Source organism: Papaver somniferum, chromosome 5, assembly GCF_003573695.1.
Source record: "Papaver somniferum cultivar HN1 chromosome 5, ASM357369v1, whole genome shotgun sequence".
NCBI classification, from domain to species: Eukaryota; Viridiplantae; Streptophyta; class Magnoliopsida; order Ranunculales; family Papaveraceae; genus Papaver; species Papaver somniferum.
In genome coordinates, this window is record NC_039362.1 from 199,920,829 (window position 1) to 199,933,203 (window position 12,375).

The following is a 12,375-nucleotide window of genomic DNA, read 5'->3' on the forward strand; positions in this document are numbered from 1 at the left end:
CCCGGCATGATTTACAAAATATCTCTTCCATCCAGCCAGTTTAGAGCACATATTCTCTTCCTGGAATTTAAAGGAATCACAGGCCTTATCAGATTTGTGTAAATAAGTGCCCAAATACTTCTCTTTCCGCAGTTTCTCTTTGCTTGAAGGGTTTACACATTTGCTGAAGTGAATAGCTGACTTTTGAAAATTCGTCTTTTGACCCGACCAACTTGTATAGATGCTGGGAATGTCTTGCACAGTGGTTAAAGTGCTCTCATTCAGAACTCCAAACAACATTAGATCGTCTGCAAACATAAGATGAAGAACAGTAGGGGCGTACTTGTTAATTCTATACCCATTGTAGAGGTTTACATGTTCAAGTTTTCCATGAGCCAAGAAAGACCCTGAGATATAAGAATAAACATGTAGGGAGAAAGCGGGCATCCCTGTCTGATCCCTCTTACCCCATGGAAAAAACCCATAGGGTTTCCATTGATCAAGACAGAGAAAGAAGCCGTACATACACACAATTCATAATTAACACAAGAAGAGACCCTGTAATAACTATACCCATAAGAATATGCTTCAAGAAAGTCCAATCCACCATATCATATGCCTTACTCATATCGAGTTTAAGCGCAAACGAATCTATCACAGATTTGGATTGTTTCATGGAGTGGACTAGTTCTTTAGCCGTGATTATACTGTCTAGAATCTGTCTACCTGGTACAAATGCAGACTGGTTCTTAGCTATCAGCCCATCCATTAAGGGTCTTAGTCTTCTAGCTATCAGCTTATTTATAATTTTGTATGTCACATTACACAACGCAATGGGCCTATACTCGGAAGCCGTTTCAGGATTTTTGCATTTAGGAACTAAGATTAGGTTAGTATGATTTATACCTGCAGGGAGAGCTCCAGAGATGAAGCATTTCTTGATAAGATTAGTAACCTCAATGCCCACCAGATGCCAACATCTCTTGAAGAAAACTGCAGGGTACCCGTCAGGACCAGGAGTTCTGAGATCACCAATATGATTAAGCGCCGACTTTATCTCCTCACTGGATGGTATACAATTGAGCTGATCCCTTTGGTCTTCTTGCAGGACGTTATTAACAGGAAAAAATGGTGGAGGAATGTCATTCTTGTACATTTTTTCGAAGTTCCTATCTTGAACCATTTGTTTAAACTCCCTGCAATTGGAATCATCATTTCTTCCACCCCATTTCTCATAATCATAAAGTATCACATTTAGAACACTTATTACACACCAAGAACCCTCAATAGAAGCAGTTAGCATAGAAAACTCCCTCCAAAAACTATTTCTCAGATTTTGCTGTGGAGGACCATAAGTACAAAATAAATTCCAAGGAGGGGTATAGTTGTTACCATTTATGAGTAGCTGAATAATATTCTGTGAGGCAGAGACCACCGTAATATCTATATCAGCAGATAACGGAACCATAAGCCCACCACTCCTACCATTTTCCGGCATCACAAAGAAATTGGGAAAATTTAACGAGTTACAAAGAGAGGAAGAATTGTTGTAATTCATCCAGACAGGAACACCACAGTAGGATTAGTAGCTCTGAGAAATTGCTTAAGTGCCCAAATTGTCGAGGGATTCCCTAAACCTCGACAATTCCACAAGAACGTTAACATTGATCTTGCAGCTGTTGTAGGTCAGCTGCCACCACCTTTGATTGGATTGAATAGAATTAGAGTATACAGCGTTTCTTGCTGCTCCTCCCCTCCATAAGCTAATTCTCTTAAAGAAACTGGAACCTTGACCCCCATTCTCAGATCGTTGAAATGCCGGCGGCAGAGTAGCTGGAACAATAAAACTCGCCCTCAACTTGAATTCAGAAACCTGATTGCCACTTTTATTGTTAAAAACTTGAACGCTCTGAATGAGGAACTTGTCTTTGCATTTCATATCTTCTGGTACTTCCGTCTGTTCTCGAATAGTAACTGTAACGCTGCATGTTTTTCCAGGCGATATAATTCCAGTGTCTGGACGAACACAATAATTTGTTGGATTCGTCGTTTTGATTTGAAAGCAACGTGTTCATCAGTTATGTTAGTTAATTTAAGAACACAGGAACTACTCCTTCTCAATTGGAATGTAAATCGAAGCTCAGATGGTTCAACATTTAGGAGATGGTCAGATACTCCACCGATACTCATGATGATAACCTAAGAAGAAGAAGAATTGTGAGACAGATTTAGAAAGAATAAGTGAAAATCAGGGTTAGGGTTTCTAGAATTGAAGATTCGCTGTGGAAATGGAGTTTTTGTTCGATAGATACGTGGAGTTAGAGTTTCTGCTGATTCAGGGTTCAGTTGTTTTTGTTTGAAGAAGCTAATTGTAGAGAGTTGGAGACTCAGTTTGTATTTGAGATGCAAGGTGTGGATCTGAACAAACTAGTGTAGTGGTACGTGCGGTTGAATACATGCCAATAGATTTGACCGGCATGGTTGATCTAATTTGCCGAGCTGAGTTTATTGAAGAGGCATATAAGTTCGGTGAATACATGCCAATCAAACCAAATACCAATAATCTGGAGAACACTGTTTGTTGGTTGTGCGAGAAAATGCATTTTGGATGAAGGTGTTTTCATGGCCGGTCGACTTCTACAATTAGATCTTCAAGCCTTTCAACAATTTATCTTAATTCCTGCAAACAATAGGAGCTATAACTGCCAAATACTAGCATGAAATCTACGGTTCAACTGCTGGTGTTAGTGTTACTTGCAAGAGAGAGTGAAGGATATATCACTGATGTTTGCCATCCACCAAGGTGATTTCAAGTTAACGCTAAACTTGGTGACCGAGCCTTTGCTCCCAAAAGTTGCAAGGCAGGGCAGATAGATTGGCAACTGGATCCGCAGAAGATGAGCTACAAATGCCTTTCAATGCATTACCAAGTTACCATACGGTTTCACATCTAATTCCCCCATTCTCTGCACCCTAATTGAACTCCGAGAATTTGCACTCTCTCCAATTTCATGCAATTCAGTTGAAAAGCATGCAGTTCAGTGCAAAAGCCTGCCATTCAAGCAAAAATGAGTAGCATGGGATAAAATTATTAGAGACTTACTTGGATTAGTACTTTTACCAGCTTGTTGTAGCTCATCAATGTGGGGATTGATGTTCATTGTCAGTTAAGATTTTATCAAGATCTTACAAACTCTTAATACATTGTACATTCTGTCTTCTCACTCAATGACTTCGATAACTCATCTAATGTTTCTCTTTGTCAAAAACGAAGGTACCAAGCTAACTTACTTTTCATCAACCTTGCACCGTTTTTCAATGTAAGACGGGATTGTACAGGGGCTAACTTTTCCTCAACTTTGTACCTTGTTTCAGTGTAAGCTAACTTGCTTTAAAACAGAGGAGAAGGAGTATTTGAGTCGAACAATGGCTCCATCCTTCACAACAATTAAAATTGCACAGTGACTTGGTAAATCATGTCAGTCAAGATTGTACTTCCTCAACAGTCTCTATGGCATGTACTGTTGCAGCTGCCCTGGATTGGCATAACCAGAAGCTGCCTTCCTAGTTCTAGTATTCCTAACACGCTTTTAGATCGCATTCCCAGGTTCACTCTAAAGCCTGGTAATAATAATCCAAGCTCAGGAATTCAAATTTTTTTCTGACATTTATACAATTTAGTTCCAAATATTCCGAAGTTATTTAACTCGGTAGGAGCTTCAAGCTGTACATGCACCGAAATGGCATCCAAAATTCAACAGTTTAAGTCACGGACCTCACTCAATTGTCTCAGGAACTACGCATAAGGGTGTCGCGGTCAGCTCACAAGGATCTGTCATTTGTAGCATCGGACTTCTTTTTCAAGATGGTAAAGGGGACGAAGAAGACTCGACGTAATAGCCGAGTTGGTTTCTCACATGCTGAACCTCTGCCACCAATACATCTCTCTCACCCTTATACTGTTGAACCTATAAATGCAAGGAAAGAAAGAAAGAAAGAAAGAAAAAGCGTAAGTACTAACAAATAGCCCGGAGAAAAGTTTAAGAAGTCATCTTCTGAGAAGCTAATATGTGTAAATAGAGAAAGAATAGAAGCACTAACAAGAAGATCCAATTTTGAGATTTCTGCAGTTTGCTTGGCGCAGAACTCTTCAAGAGCCATTTCTCTCCTAATCGCTCCAGCTAAGACCTTTTCTACTGCCTGCAGGTGAAACAAGTACAATGAGACACAAGACTCTTGGCACATAAACAACAAAAACATCAGCAATTGGCGTTTGTTCCATACCTTTGAACAAACTTCCATATTAACATCAGCTTCTTCCATGAGCTTATTAACACGGGCAGTTATGGGATCACTGGAGGAGAAAGCTTTTCCTTGAGAGCTTTCAGAGGCCTCTCTTTCGTTGATGTGATTTTCTACCTCAGTGCAGAGCTTTTCAACTGACTCTCCGTCAATTTCCATCTCCACATCACCGTCATCATCGACATGAGGTAATGTCAAAGGATAATTGAGGCTCATTTTCAAGATGCTCAAGCTTCTGCGTGCTTTCGAACTTGTTGTGTATCCTCCGTTAGTGCCTGCTGCTGCTGGATTTGCTTTCGCACGAAGAAGTTCATCCTGTTAATAGGAACAAAAGAGATGAGACAAATGAGAAAATTAAGTAAAACATTTTTAACTTGAAGTTGCAAAGGTAGTACCTTTAGCTGGTGAATCATTTCCTGCAAGACCTTCACATCACCTTGTGTTACTTCATTAACAGTTGCCTTATTTTTAATTGCTTTTGCACGCTGGGCAAACCTCAGGGTACTGACTGTTTCGGTCTTACAGCTGTATCATTTCCATCCACATGAGTTTCCAGATTATAGAAATTACTATAGTCCGCAGTAAAGCAACATCCAAAAAATTACCTTTGTACGGGGGAAATAGCACATATCATTGCTAGTCTTGCGTTACCACCCAAGGATTCCTGCAGCAAGAAAGTCAGCCTGGAGTCCCTGTATGGGATATGTCTTTGCTTCCCAGTTTGTGAAACATCAGCAAGAATATTTATCACGTTCCTGAAAATTCAATTAAAAAATAGCCATCAAAACCTACACAATCACTACCATGACATTATTACAGATGTTATGAGCATGAATGCATGTCAAACTCAACCAGATGACTTTTGATCTAGACATAAAATAGTGAAGCATGAATACATATTAAACTGAACCTAACTACCCATATAAGTGAATAAATTCAGGGTATAATCTAAAATGCAAGACCTAACTAGCCAACTAAGTGAACTAATTCGGGGGATAATCTTGAGGTACCAGACTACGCATGAAAAAAGATGAAAGAAGTATTACCCAAGCTGAGAAAGGGATCTGTTAATATTGCCTGATTCCTTCAAACGTTCTCCAGCAGCACCTGTAAGCTTTTGCTTTTCTGATCCAGCGAGATCAACCAGATTTATTCTACTTGTCTTGCAACTACTCAAGCCTTCTGATATACCCTATAAACGGAACCCTAGGTTAGATGGAAATCTTGAATGATTAAATAAAATTAATCCAAACCAAAAGATTACCTTGTATCGTGACTCCACAGTACAAGTGAACAAACAATGAGAACGAGAACTTTCTGCATTCATGTTTGTAGCGCCAGTCCTCCTGTTTGCCAGTCCCTGTGTATTACATGATGGGGAAATTACAATTGAATTCTGTATAGAGACAATTTATATATTACTGAAATTACATCCTTGTAGAGACAATTCTAATTCAGGGTTCATTGTTTGTTTCTGGATTTCTTGTTAGTACACTAGTATGATGATCATCTAGGCATCCCCTACATACACATCATACGCACTCCACTTTCCTCAAAATTCTAGGATGTGGTGAACAGAAACACTCTACGCACATCCTTCAAAGAATGTGAACTAACTAATAGCTATTTGTACCACCAACAAGTAGCATGAACATAGAAAATAGCACATTATAAATTTAAAGACGGACTTCATATTTCCACACCTTAATCAAAAGCAGCCTCACATCATTCATGGTACATACACCATGCTCAGTAAGATTCTCAACATAGACACCAGCTTTTACATCTTCTCTAATCTGGAAAATATTTACCACATCAATGTTAAGAAAACACCGAAGCATAGCAAAAGAAAGATACGCAGATGATGATACATCATATTTACCATGAGGTTCCTTTGACTTGGATCCAACAGATCTGTTATCTGTTCATTGTAAATCTGTTGCAAGAATATATGAGAAACCATAGACACCGAAACAAAAAACAGCTTAAATGAACTTAAACAAAAAACATTCAGGAATCCCACCTCAAGAAAAGAACAGCGACATCGATACTTAAGTTGCTTATCAGCTTGCTTCGCCTCCTCCTAGTAAAAGGAAATATATCGTTTAACAACATCAACCAATTTTGATGGGTTTTATTTATTACAGAGATGAAACTCACCTCACTCATGCGTGAGAAAAGCTGCTCAAATACACGAGGAGCTAAACCATGTTGAGCACCAGATGGATTGTATTCCAACAATGCGTTGGAATGTCCCCACATTGTATAGGTTTTTCCACTAGCAGTCTGTTGAATTAAGTGAATTCAGATACCAATGCTTCATTATACAGATACCTTACTTTGTTCCATCGGAGACCTCTAACACACGCGAGGTTAAAAAATGTGAACAACTCAAAGATTTTAAACTTATACCCATCGATTCCAGTTTACTTGCACAATACCATAGAGTTTGGACTAAGCAACAGTACTCATCGTATCCAAAAAAGAGAATCACATACTTTATTAGAAACACAACAAGTTGAATCAACACAGTTGAAGTACGAAAACAACAGCATATTTTCCTTCAATTAACATCACGCGACATCACGTGAATAACAAGAATTTACATTAAGCGGAAGCATGAGAACTGGGCAAAGTTTTTTTGACATCTTTTAGCTCCTACAACCGTGAAATATGTTCCTGTACCTAAGGTTTACACCAAGACCAATCTAGCCGAATATGTTCCTACACCCCCCAATCTAGCTGAATCCGAGCTTAATCAAGCTCACCATTATCATCATATTTGACAGAACATACAGAGGCAAGATCCAAAATCAACCATGAGCACATATTTTGTCCCCCAAAAAACAAACATATTCTTTGCATTCGTGTTAATAAGATCCAATTAGTATCCCAATACCTGCCCATATGTGAATATGGAACTGTTAAACCCCTCCAAGCAATTCTCCACAAAAGGAGCACCTATTAGCTGGTATACATCTTTCTGAAAGAAATTAGTGATAGAATTGATACTATTAGAAGCAGAAAATGAAAGATACAACAAAATTACCCCAAACAACACTACAAAAATTGAAGAAATTCTTACCTGCGATGAACTTGTATCTGCAACGTAATCAAAGGTGAAGGTCTGATCAAGGACAGATAAAGATTCTTCCGACACCTTTTCTACTACAATCTCATCATCCGCATCCACATTTGGAGGACGAATTCGAACTATTACCTTCATAATTATTTAAAAAACCAAAATTAAAAACCAAAATAACTAAAATCATAGAAACAAATCTCAAAATATCCCTACATATAAGCTTATTAGATCTTGATTAATAGAATTTAGGGTTTCTTACAGCAAGATTCCCCTAAATTTGAAATTAGGGCAAACGAGATAAAAGAGCTGCATACCTGAACACCAGAATCGGAAAACCGAGGAACAGATTCCATTATCACTTTTCCTTTTGAGTTGCAAGAAAAATTAGAAGAGGGAGGAGGTACAGGAGGAAGAGGGCATTTCCTTTTACCAACAGATGAAATTGTTTTAGTAGTAGTTACAGAAGGCGATTCAGGAACACTGTTTTCATGAACACATTCCATTATCACTTTTCTTTTTAAAGGATTAGAAGATTTAGAAGAAAGTGGTCTAGGAGGAACAGGAAGAGGTGTTTTCATTTTAGCAACAGAAGAAAGTATTTTAGCTGTGGCTACAGAGGGAGATGATAATGGTGGAACGTTTTCTTTCGATGATTTTGTTTTAGATCTTAGTTTACTATTAGGGTTCGGTGATATGCAATTCTTCATTGTGAAGATATCTAGAGAGAATGGAGGAAAATGAAAGAGATGACCTAGAAATATACAGTGTTTTTGAAGAGAGAGAAGAAACAAAGGGGAGTGGAAGAATGAGCGGGAGAGAACTTGAATCTAAACTGTCGGGTCGGCAAGAGTACTCATAAGTCATAACTCTTACGTGTGTGCCGTGTCGTGGTACGGAGACCGGCAGGATTGCCTTGGTGGTCCACGTTGACACACTATGAACACCGATGACAACCGAGTCATACCATAACCAAGTTAAATGGACAAAGTAATTTAGTCCATGATGCATCGGTTATCATTAGTTATTTTGATTCATGAGTTTGAACTTATGCCCATTGGGAAGCAAATCATATTGCTGACTCTATAGCAAAGTATGTAAGAGCCCAAACAATTTATTTTTGTTGGTTAAAAAATATTTCTGACGGGATCAATCTATTGATTCAACAAGATAAAAACAATTTATAAGCTCGCTTATCAATATATTTTTTCCTTTCCTATTAAAAAAATAATAATGTAGGGTTCGTTAGTTCAATCAATTTGATTAACGTGTTTCTTTGTCAAATTCATATTTAGGGATTGATTGAGCTTTCATGGAGACGAGATTACATTTTAGGATTTGTTCTCCTAGAAGAAAAGAAACCAACGAACAATCGATATCGATTAGAAACTAATGAATGAAACTAACGAGGTTAAAATGGTTGATGGGTATTTTTGTTGTGAAAAGAAAATGTTTTGGACTTACTTTACTTGTTTACAAAACAGAAAATGGGCTATTTAGCCAAAAAAAATATTTTCCCGCTCATATGGACGAGTAGACTATTAGTCTGGGTGAAATGGACGGGTGCCAACTAATTCTTATGATGACAATTATACCCCAAACCATATTCAAAATTTTCTCTATAACATATTTTAATCTCTCTTTAGCGGCGAAACTCATCAAATACCTTCATCAATTCTCCCCACAGTCACCACCACCACCCCCTATTTCAACTCTTATCTCGCTCACCGGCTCTACCATGTTTATTAATTCCCTTTACTGTTACAATCACCACCACCATCTTTACTAACTTTCTTTATTGTTACCACCATCACCAACTTCCCTCGTTGTTACTTCCACCAAAACGACCAACTCCGCCATGGTTTCCAGCCTCACCGACAGTGACATGAATTCCGATTAACAAAACTAGCTTTAATTTTATTTTAAATTCCATAAAAATTTTCCACAATTTGGATGTGTGTGGATTTATCCAAGTTCAAACTAGATGCACATGCAAGATTCAATATATCCTTCACCATTAACACCACCATCGCTACTCAAATTATCTCTTGCAAGTAACTTCAGAAAGTAAATAATTCAATTTGTTAATTTCAATACAACTAAAATATGATGAAACTAGTTTCGTCCTGGCTTAAACTTGAAAGAAACCAATTTAACCTCATCTAAGACGGACCCTAGCATAGATGAAACGAGTTTCATCATAGCATAAACACAGATGAAACGAGATTCAATTCAACCATATAAACAAGATGAAACTAGTTTCATCATAGCATAGATGAAACCAACTTCAATTCAACCATATCAACAGGATGAAACTAGCTTCATCATAGCATAGATGAAACCAAATTCAACTAAATCTAAAAACATGATGAAACTGGCTTAAATTTAGAAAAAACCAATTCAACCCAATCCAAAATAGGATGAAACCAATATCATCCTCACTTAATCTTGGAAAAATCCAATTCAACCCAATCTAAATCAGGATTAAACCAATATCATCTTGGCTTAACCTTGGAAGAAACTAATTCAACCCAATCTAAAACAGGATGAAACCAGTTTCATCATGGCTTAAACACAGATAAAACCAAATTAAATTCAACTATATATATAACAGGATGAAACTAGTTTCATCATAGCTTAAAAATAGATGAAACCATATTCAACCCCATCTAAAGCAGGATGAATCTGGGTTCATCTCGTTTATCACCTGCATCCCTTCACCACCACCACCACCACCATTAAAAACATAATCTTCTGTAATGAAAACACTACACCATCACCATTAAAATTAGAATCGAAAAATAAAAATTGATTTTCAATGGTGAGAAATGTAATTAAGCATGTGTGAAAGAGAGATACACATTTGACTTGTTGATCCATTATTAAATTTCAAATGAATTCAAAATAAGGTTACTTTTTAATCTTATCTAATGGCTCTCAATCTCCACTGCCGATTAACAACATTAAAAAAAAAATGGGGTGTTGAGTTCTGTAAATGTAAGTGGCTCTGTGGGATCGACTGCATCCATATGGATCTCAAAATGAGTCGAGTTGTTGAGTTGTGCCATTAGTTCTTGATGATGAAGGAACTGAGTTAGGTTGATGCCTGCTGCCATTATCGATGAAGAAGGTCAGGGATGTGGTCTCATGGTGCTGATGAGATCGAGAGAGAAACAAGAATAAATGGGTTGTTGTGAAAGAATGGATAGTTTGAGCTCGAGTATACAAAGCAAAACAGGGACGCTGTGATCATTGGTTGTTTACGGTGATGAATAGATGGTGATGTTAATTTGTAAGTGATGAGGGCATATAGGTCAGTCTTGTTATAATATGAGGTAAAATTCTGGGTGGAATAACCAAACATAATATTTGAACAATATCTTTTTGATTCCTGTCTATTTGAACAGTATCCAATCTTACCAGTCTATTTCACCCAGGAATTATGGGTTTTGGTCTTTTTACCAATTTTGTGTTTACAAAATGACTAACTCGTATCAATTGGTGTAAGTTTGGGCTTCTTGATGTTAGGCTTGAAAAGACATGATTAAAGTGTCTAAAACCCAATTAGTATGGGAGTAACCGTTAATTCCTACTTGCTAGATTCTAAGAAGTTTTTTAAAACAACATTGACAATTCCATGCCAAAGCTACAACTATAAATAAATATTTGAATCAACATTCTAGGTGATTTTACAGTGTCGATATACTTTAAAAACCTCGTGATTTGCTTATTTATGTACTACTTCCGTTTCTAGAAAAGTGTTACTTTCATTTTTTTCATTTTAACCTATAAATAGGCCAAATTGAAAAAGTGAAAGTAACACTTTTCCAGAAACAGAAGGAGTATTTACTTTAACTTTTAGTTCAAAGAGTTCCTAAATCTACTTTTTGATTTTGCATTCCCATAACTCTATAATTTGTATTCCACTTTTAGAATTGTGGCATTAAGATTTCCCTTTTGTTTATAGTAGAATATCATATATTAGAGTAAACTAAATGTTTTAGCTTTTCATAAAGAGGATTTTGTCATGGTATTAAAATTGTACCGATAACACTAAAATACCAAAATACAAAATTGTAGTGTTTTATTCTTTAACGCGGACAAATAAATGTTGGTTTCTTAATTTTAGAAAATTAAGAAAATAGGTCCAATGTCCAGAGAATCTACAAATATGGTTATGGTGAACGAGTAAAATGCTGTTGTTGGTGAAATGGATGGGTGCCAACTAATTCTTACGATGATTATCATATCCTGAAATCAGATTTGAATTTTTTTTCCAAACATATTCATTATTTCTTTAGCAGAGAAAGTCATTCAATACCTTCATCGACTCTAGCTCCTCGCAGTCACCACCACTACCTCTTACGTCAACTCATGTTTCACTCACCACCTGTACCACGTTTACTAATTCCCTCTACAGTTAAAAAGAGGGGGTCTAACAACCACACCCGATATTTCGCTCGACAATCTGTATGGACTAACTCCAATATAATTCCAAGATAATCAACTAGACAGTCTGACTTAATCAAGGAAAAATATCCAATAGTTATATCTCAATTTATCAATACAATCTGATATTTAACAGATAGTGATCCGTGAGCCTGATTGATATGAGAAACAACTTGAACGGTACCAAATACCAATGTTCAAGTGTAAATCAATTTCAATCAACGAATTTACCAATTGATTAAACTACGCATAACCTGTGATATTCCAATTAAAAAACAAATATAATGCGGAAAAGAAAAAACGCAGACACCAGAAGTTTTGTTAACGAGGAAACCGAAAATGTAGAAAAACCCCGGGACCTAGTCCAGATTTGAACACCACATAGTATCAAGTCGCTATTGAAACTATCCTACTACAAGTTAATTTCGGACTGGAAAGTAGTAGAGCCTTAACTAAGTCTCACAACGATTAAGGTACAGTCGCGTTGCTTACGTCTCTGAATCCCAGCAGGACTCTACGTAAGTGATTCCCTTAGATGATCTCACTCACAGGTAAGAGTTTCT

The 12,375-nt window shown here is 37.1% G+C and overlaps 2 protein-coding genes across 2 annotated transcripts; both read right to left on the reverse strand.

Moving 5' to 3' along the window:
* Positions 1-1,582: 1,582 nt before the first annotated feature.
* LOC113280552 lies at positions 1,583-1,918 on the reverse strand. The gene has a single exon (XM_026529165.1). The coding sequence runs from the start codon at positions 1,916-1,918 to the stop codon at positions 1,583-1,585; it is 336 nt and encodes a 111-aa protein (XP_026384950.1).
* Positions 1,919-3,326: 1,408 nt separating this feature from the next.
* LOC113278453 (kinesin-like protein KIN-12B) lies at positions 3,327-8,171 on the reverse strand. The gene is made up of 14 exons (XM_026527284.1): positions 7,681-8,171; positions 7,367-7,501; positions 7,181-7,264; positions 6,442-6,567; positions 6,305-6,364; positions 6,164-6,217; positions 5,985-6,077; positions 5,546-5,641; positions 5,328-5,473; positions 4,887-5,036; positions 4,677-4,806; positions 4,264-4,596; positions 4,081-4,179; positions 3,327-3,947 (listed from the first exon to the last, which is right to left on the reverse strand). The coding sequence occupies exons 1-14, from the start codon at positions 8,071-8,073 to the stop codon at positions 3,840-3,842; spliced, it is 2,007 nt and encodes a 668-aa protein (XP_026383069.1). The 5' UTR covers positions 8,074-8,171; the 3' UTR covers positions 3,327-3,839.
* Positions 8,172-12,375: the final 4,204 nt, after the last annotated feature.

Bases quoted from the DNA above. Each gene is read 5' to 3' on its own strand.
- LOC113280552 (XM_026529165.1), bottom strand. From the start codon at position 1,918: ATGAAATGCAAAGACAAGTTCCTCATTCAGAGCGTTCAAGTTTTTAAC.
- LOC113278453 (XM_026527284.1), bottom strand. From the start codon at position 8,073: ATGAAGAATTGCATATCACCGAACCCTAATAGTAAACTAAGATCTAAA. The intron at 7,265-7,366 runs GTAAGAATTTCT...AATTTCTTTCAG, and splicing joins CAGATACAAGTTCATCGCAG to AAAGATGTATACCAGCTAAT. The intron at 6,365-6,441 runs GTGAGTTTCATC...TCCTTTTACTAG, and splicing joins TTTTCTCACGCATGAGTGAG to GAGGAGGCGAAGCAAGCTGA.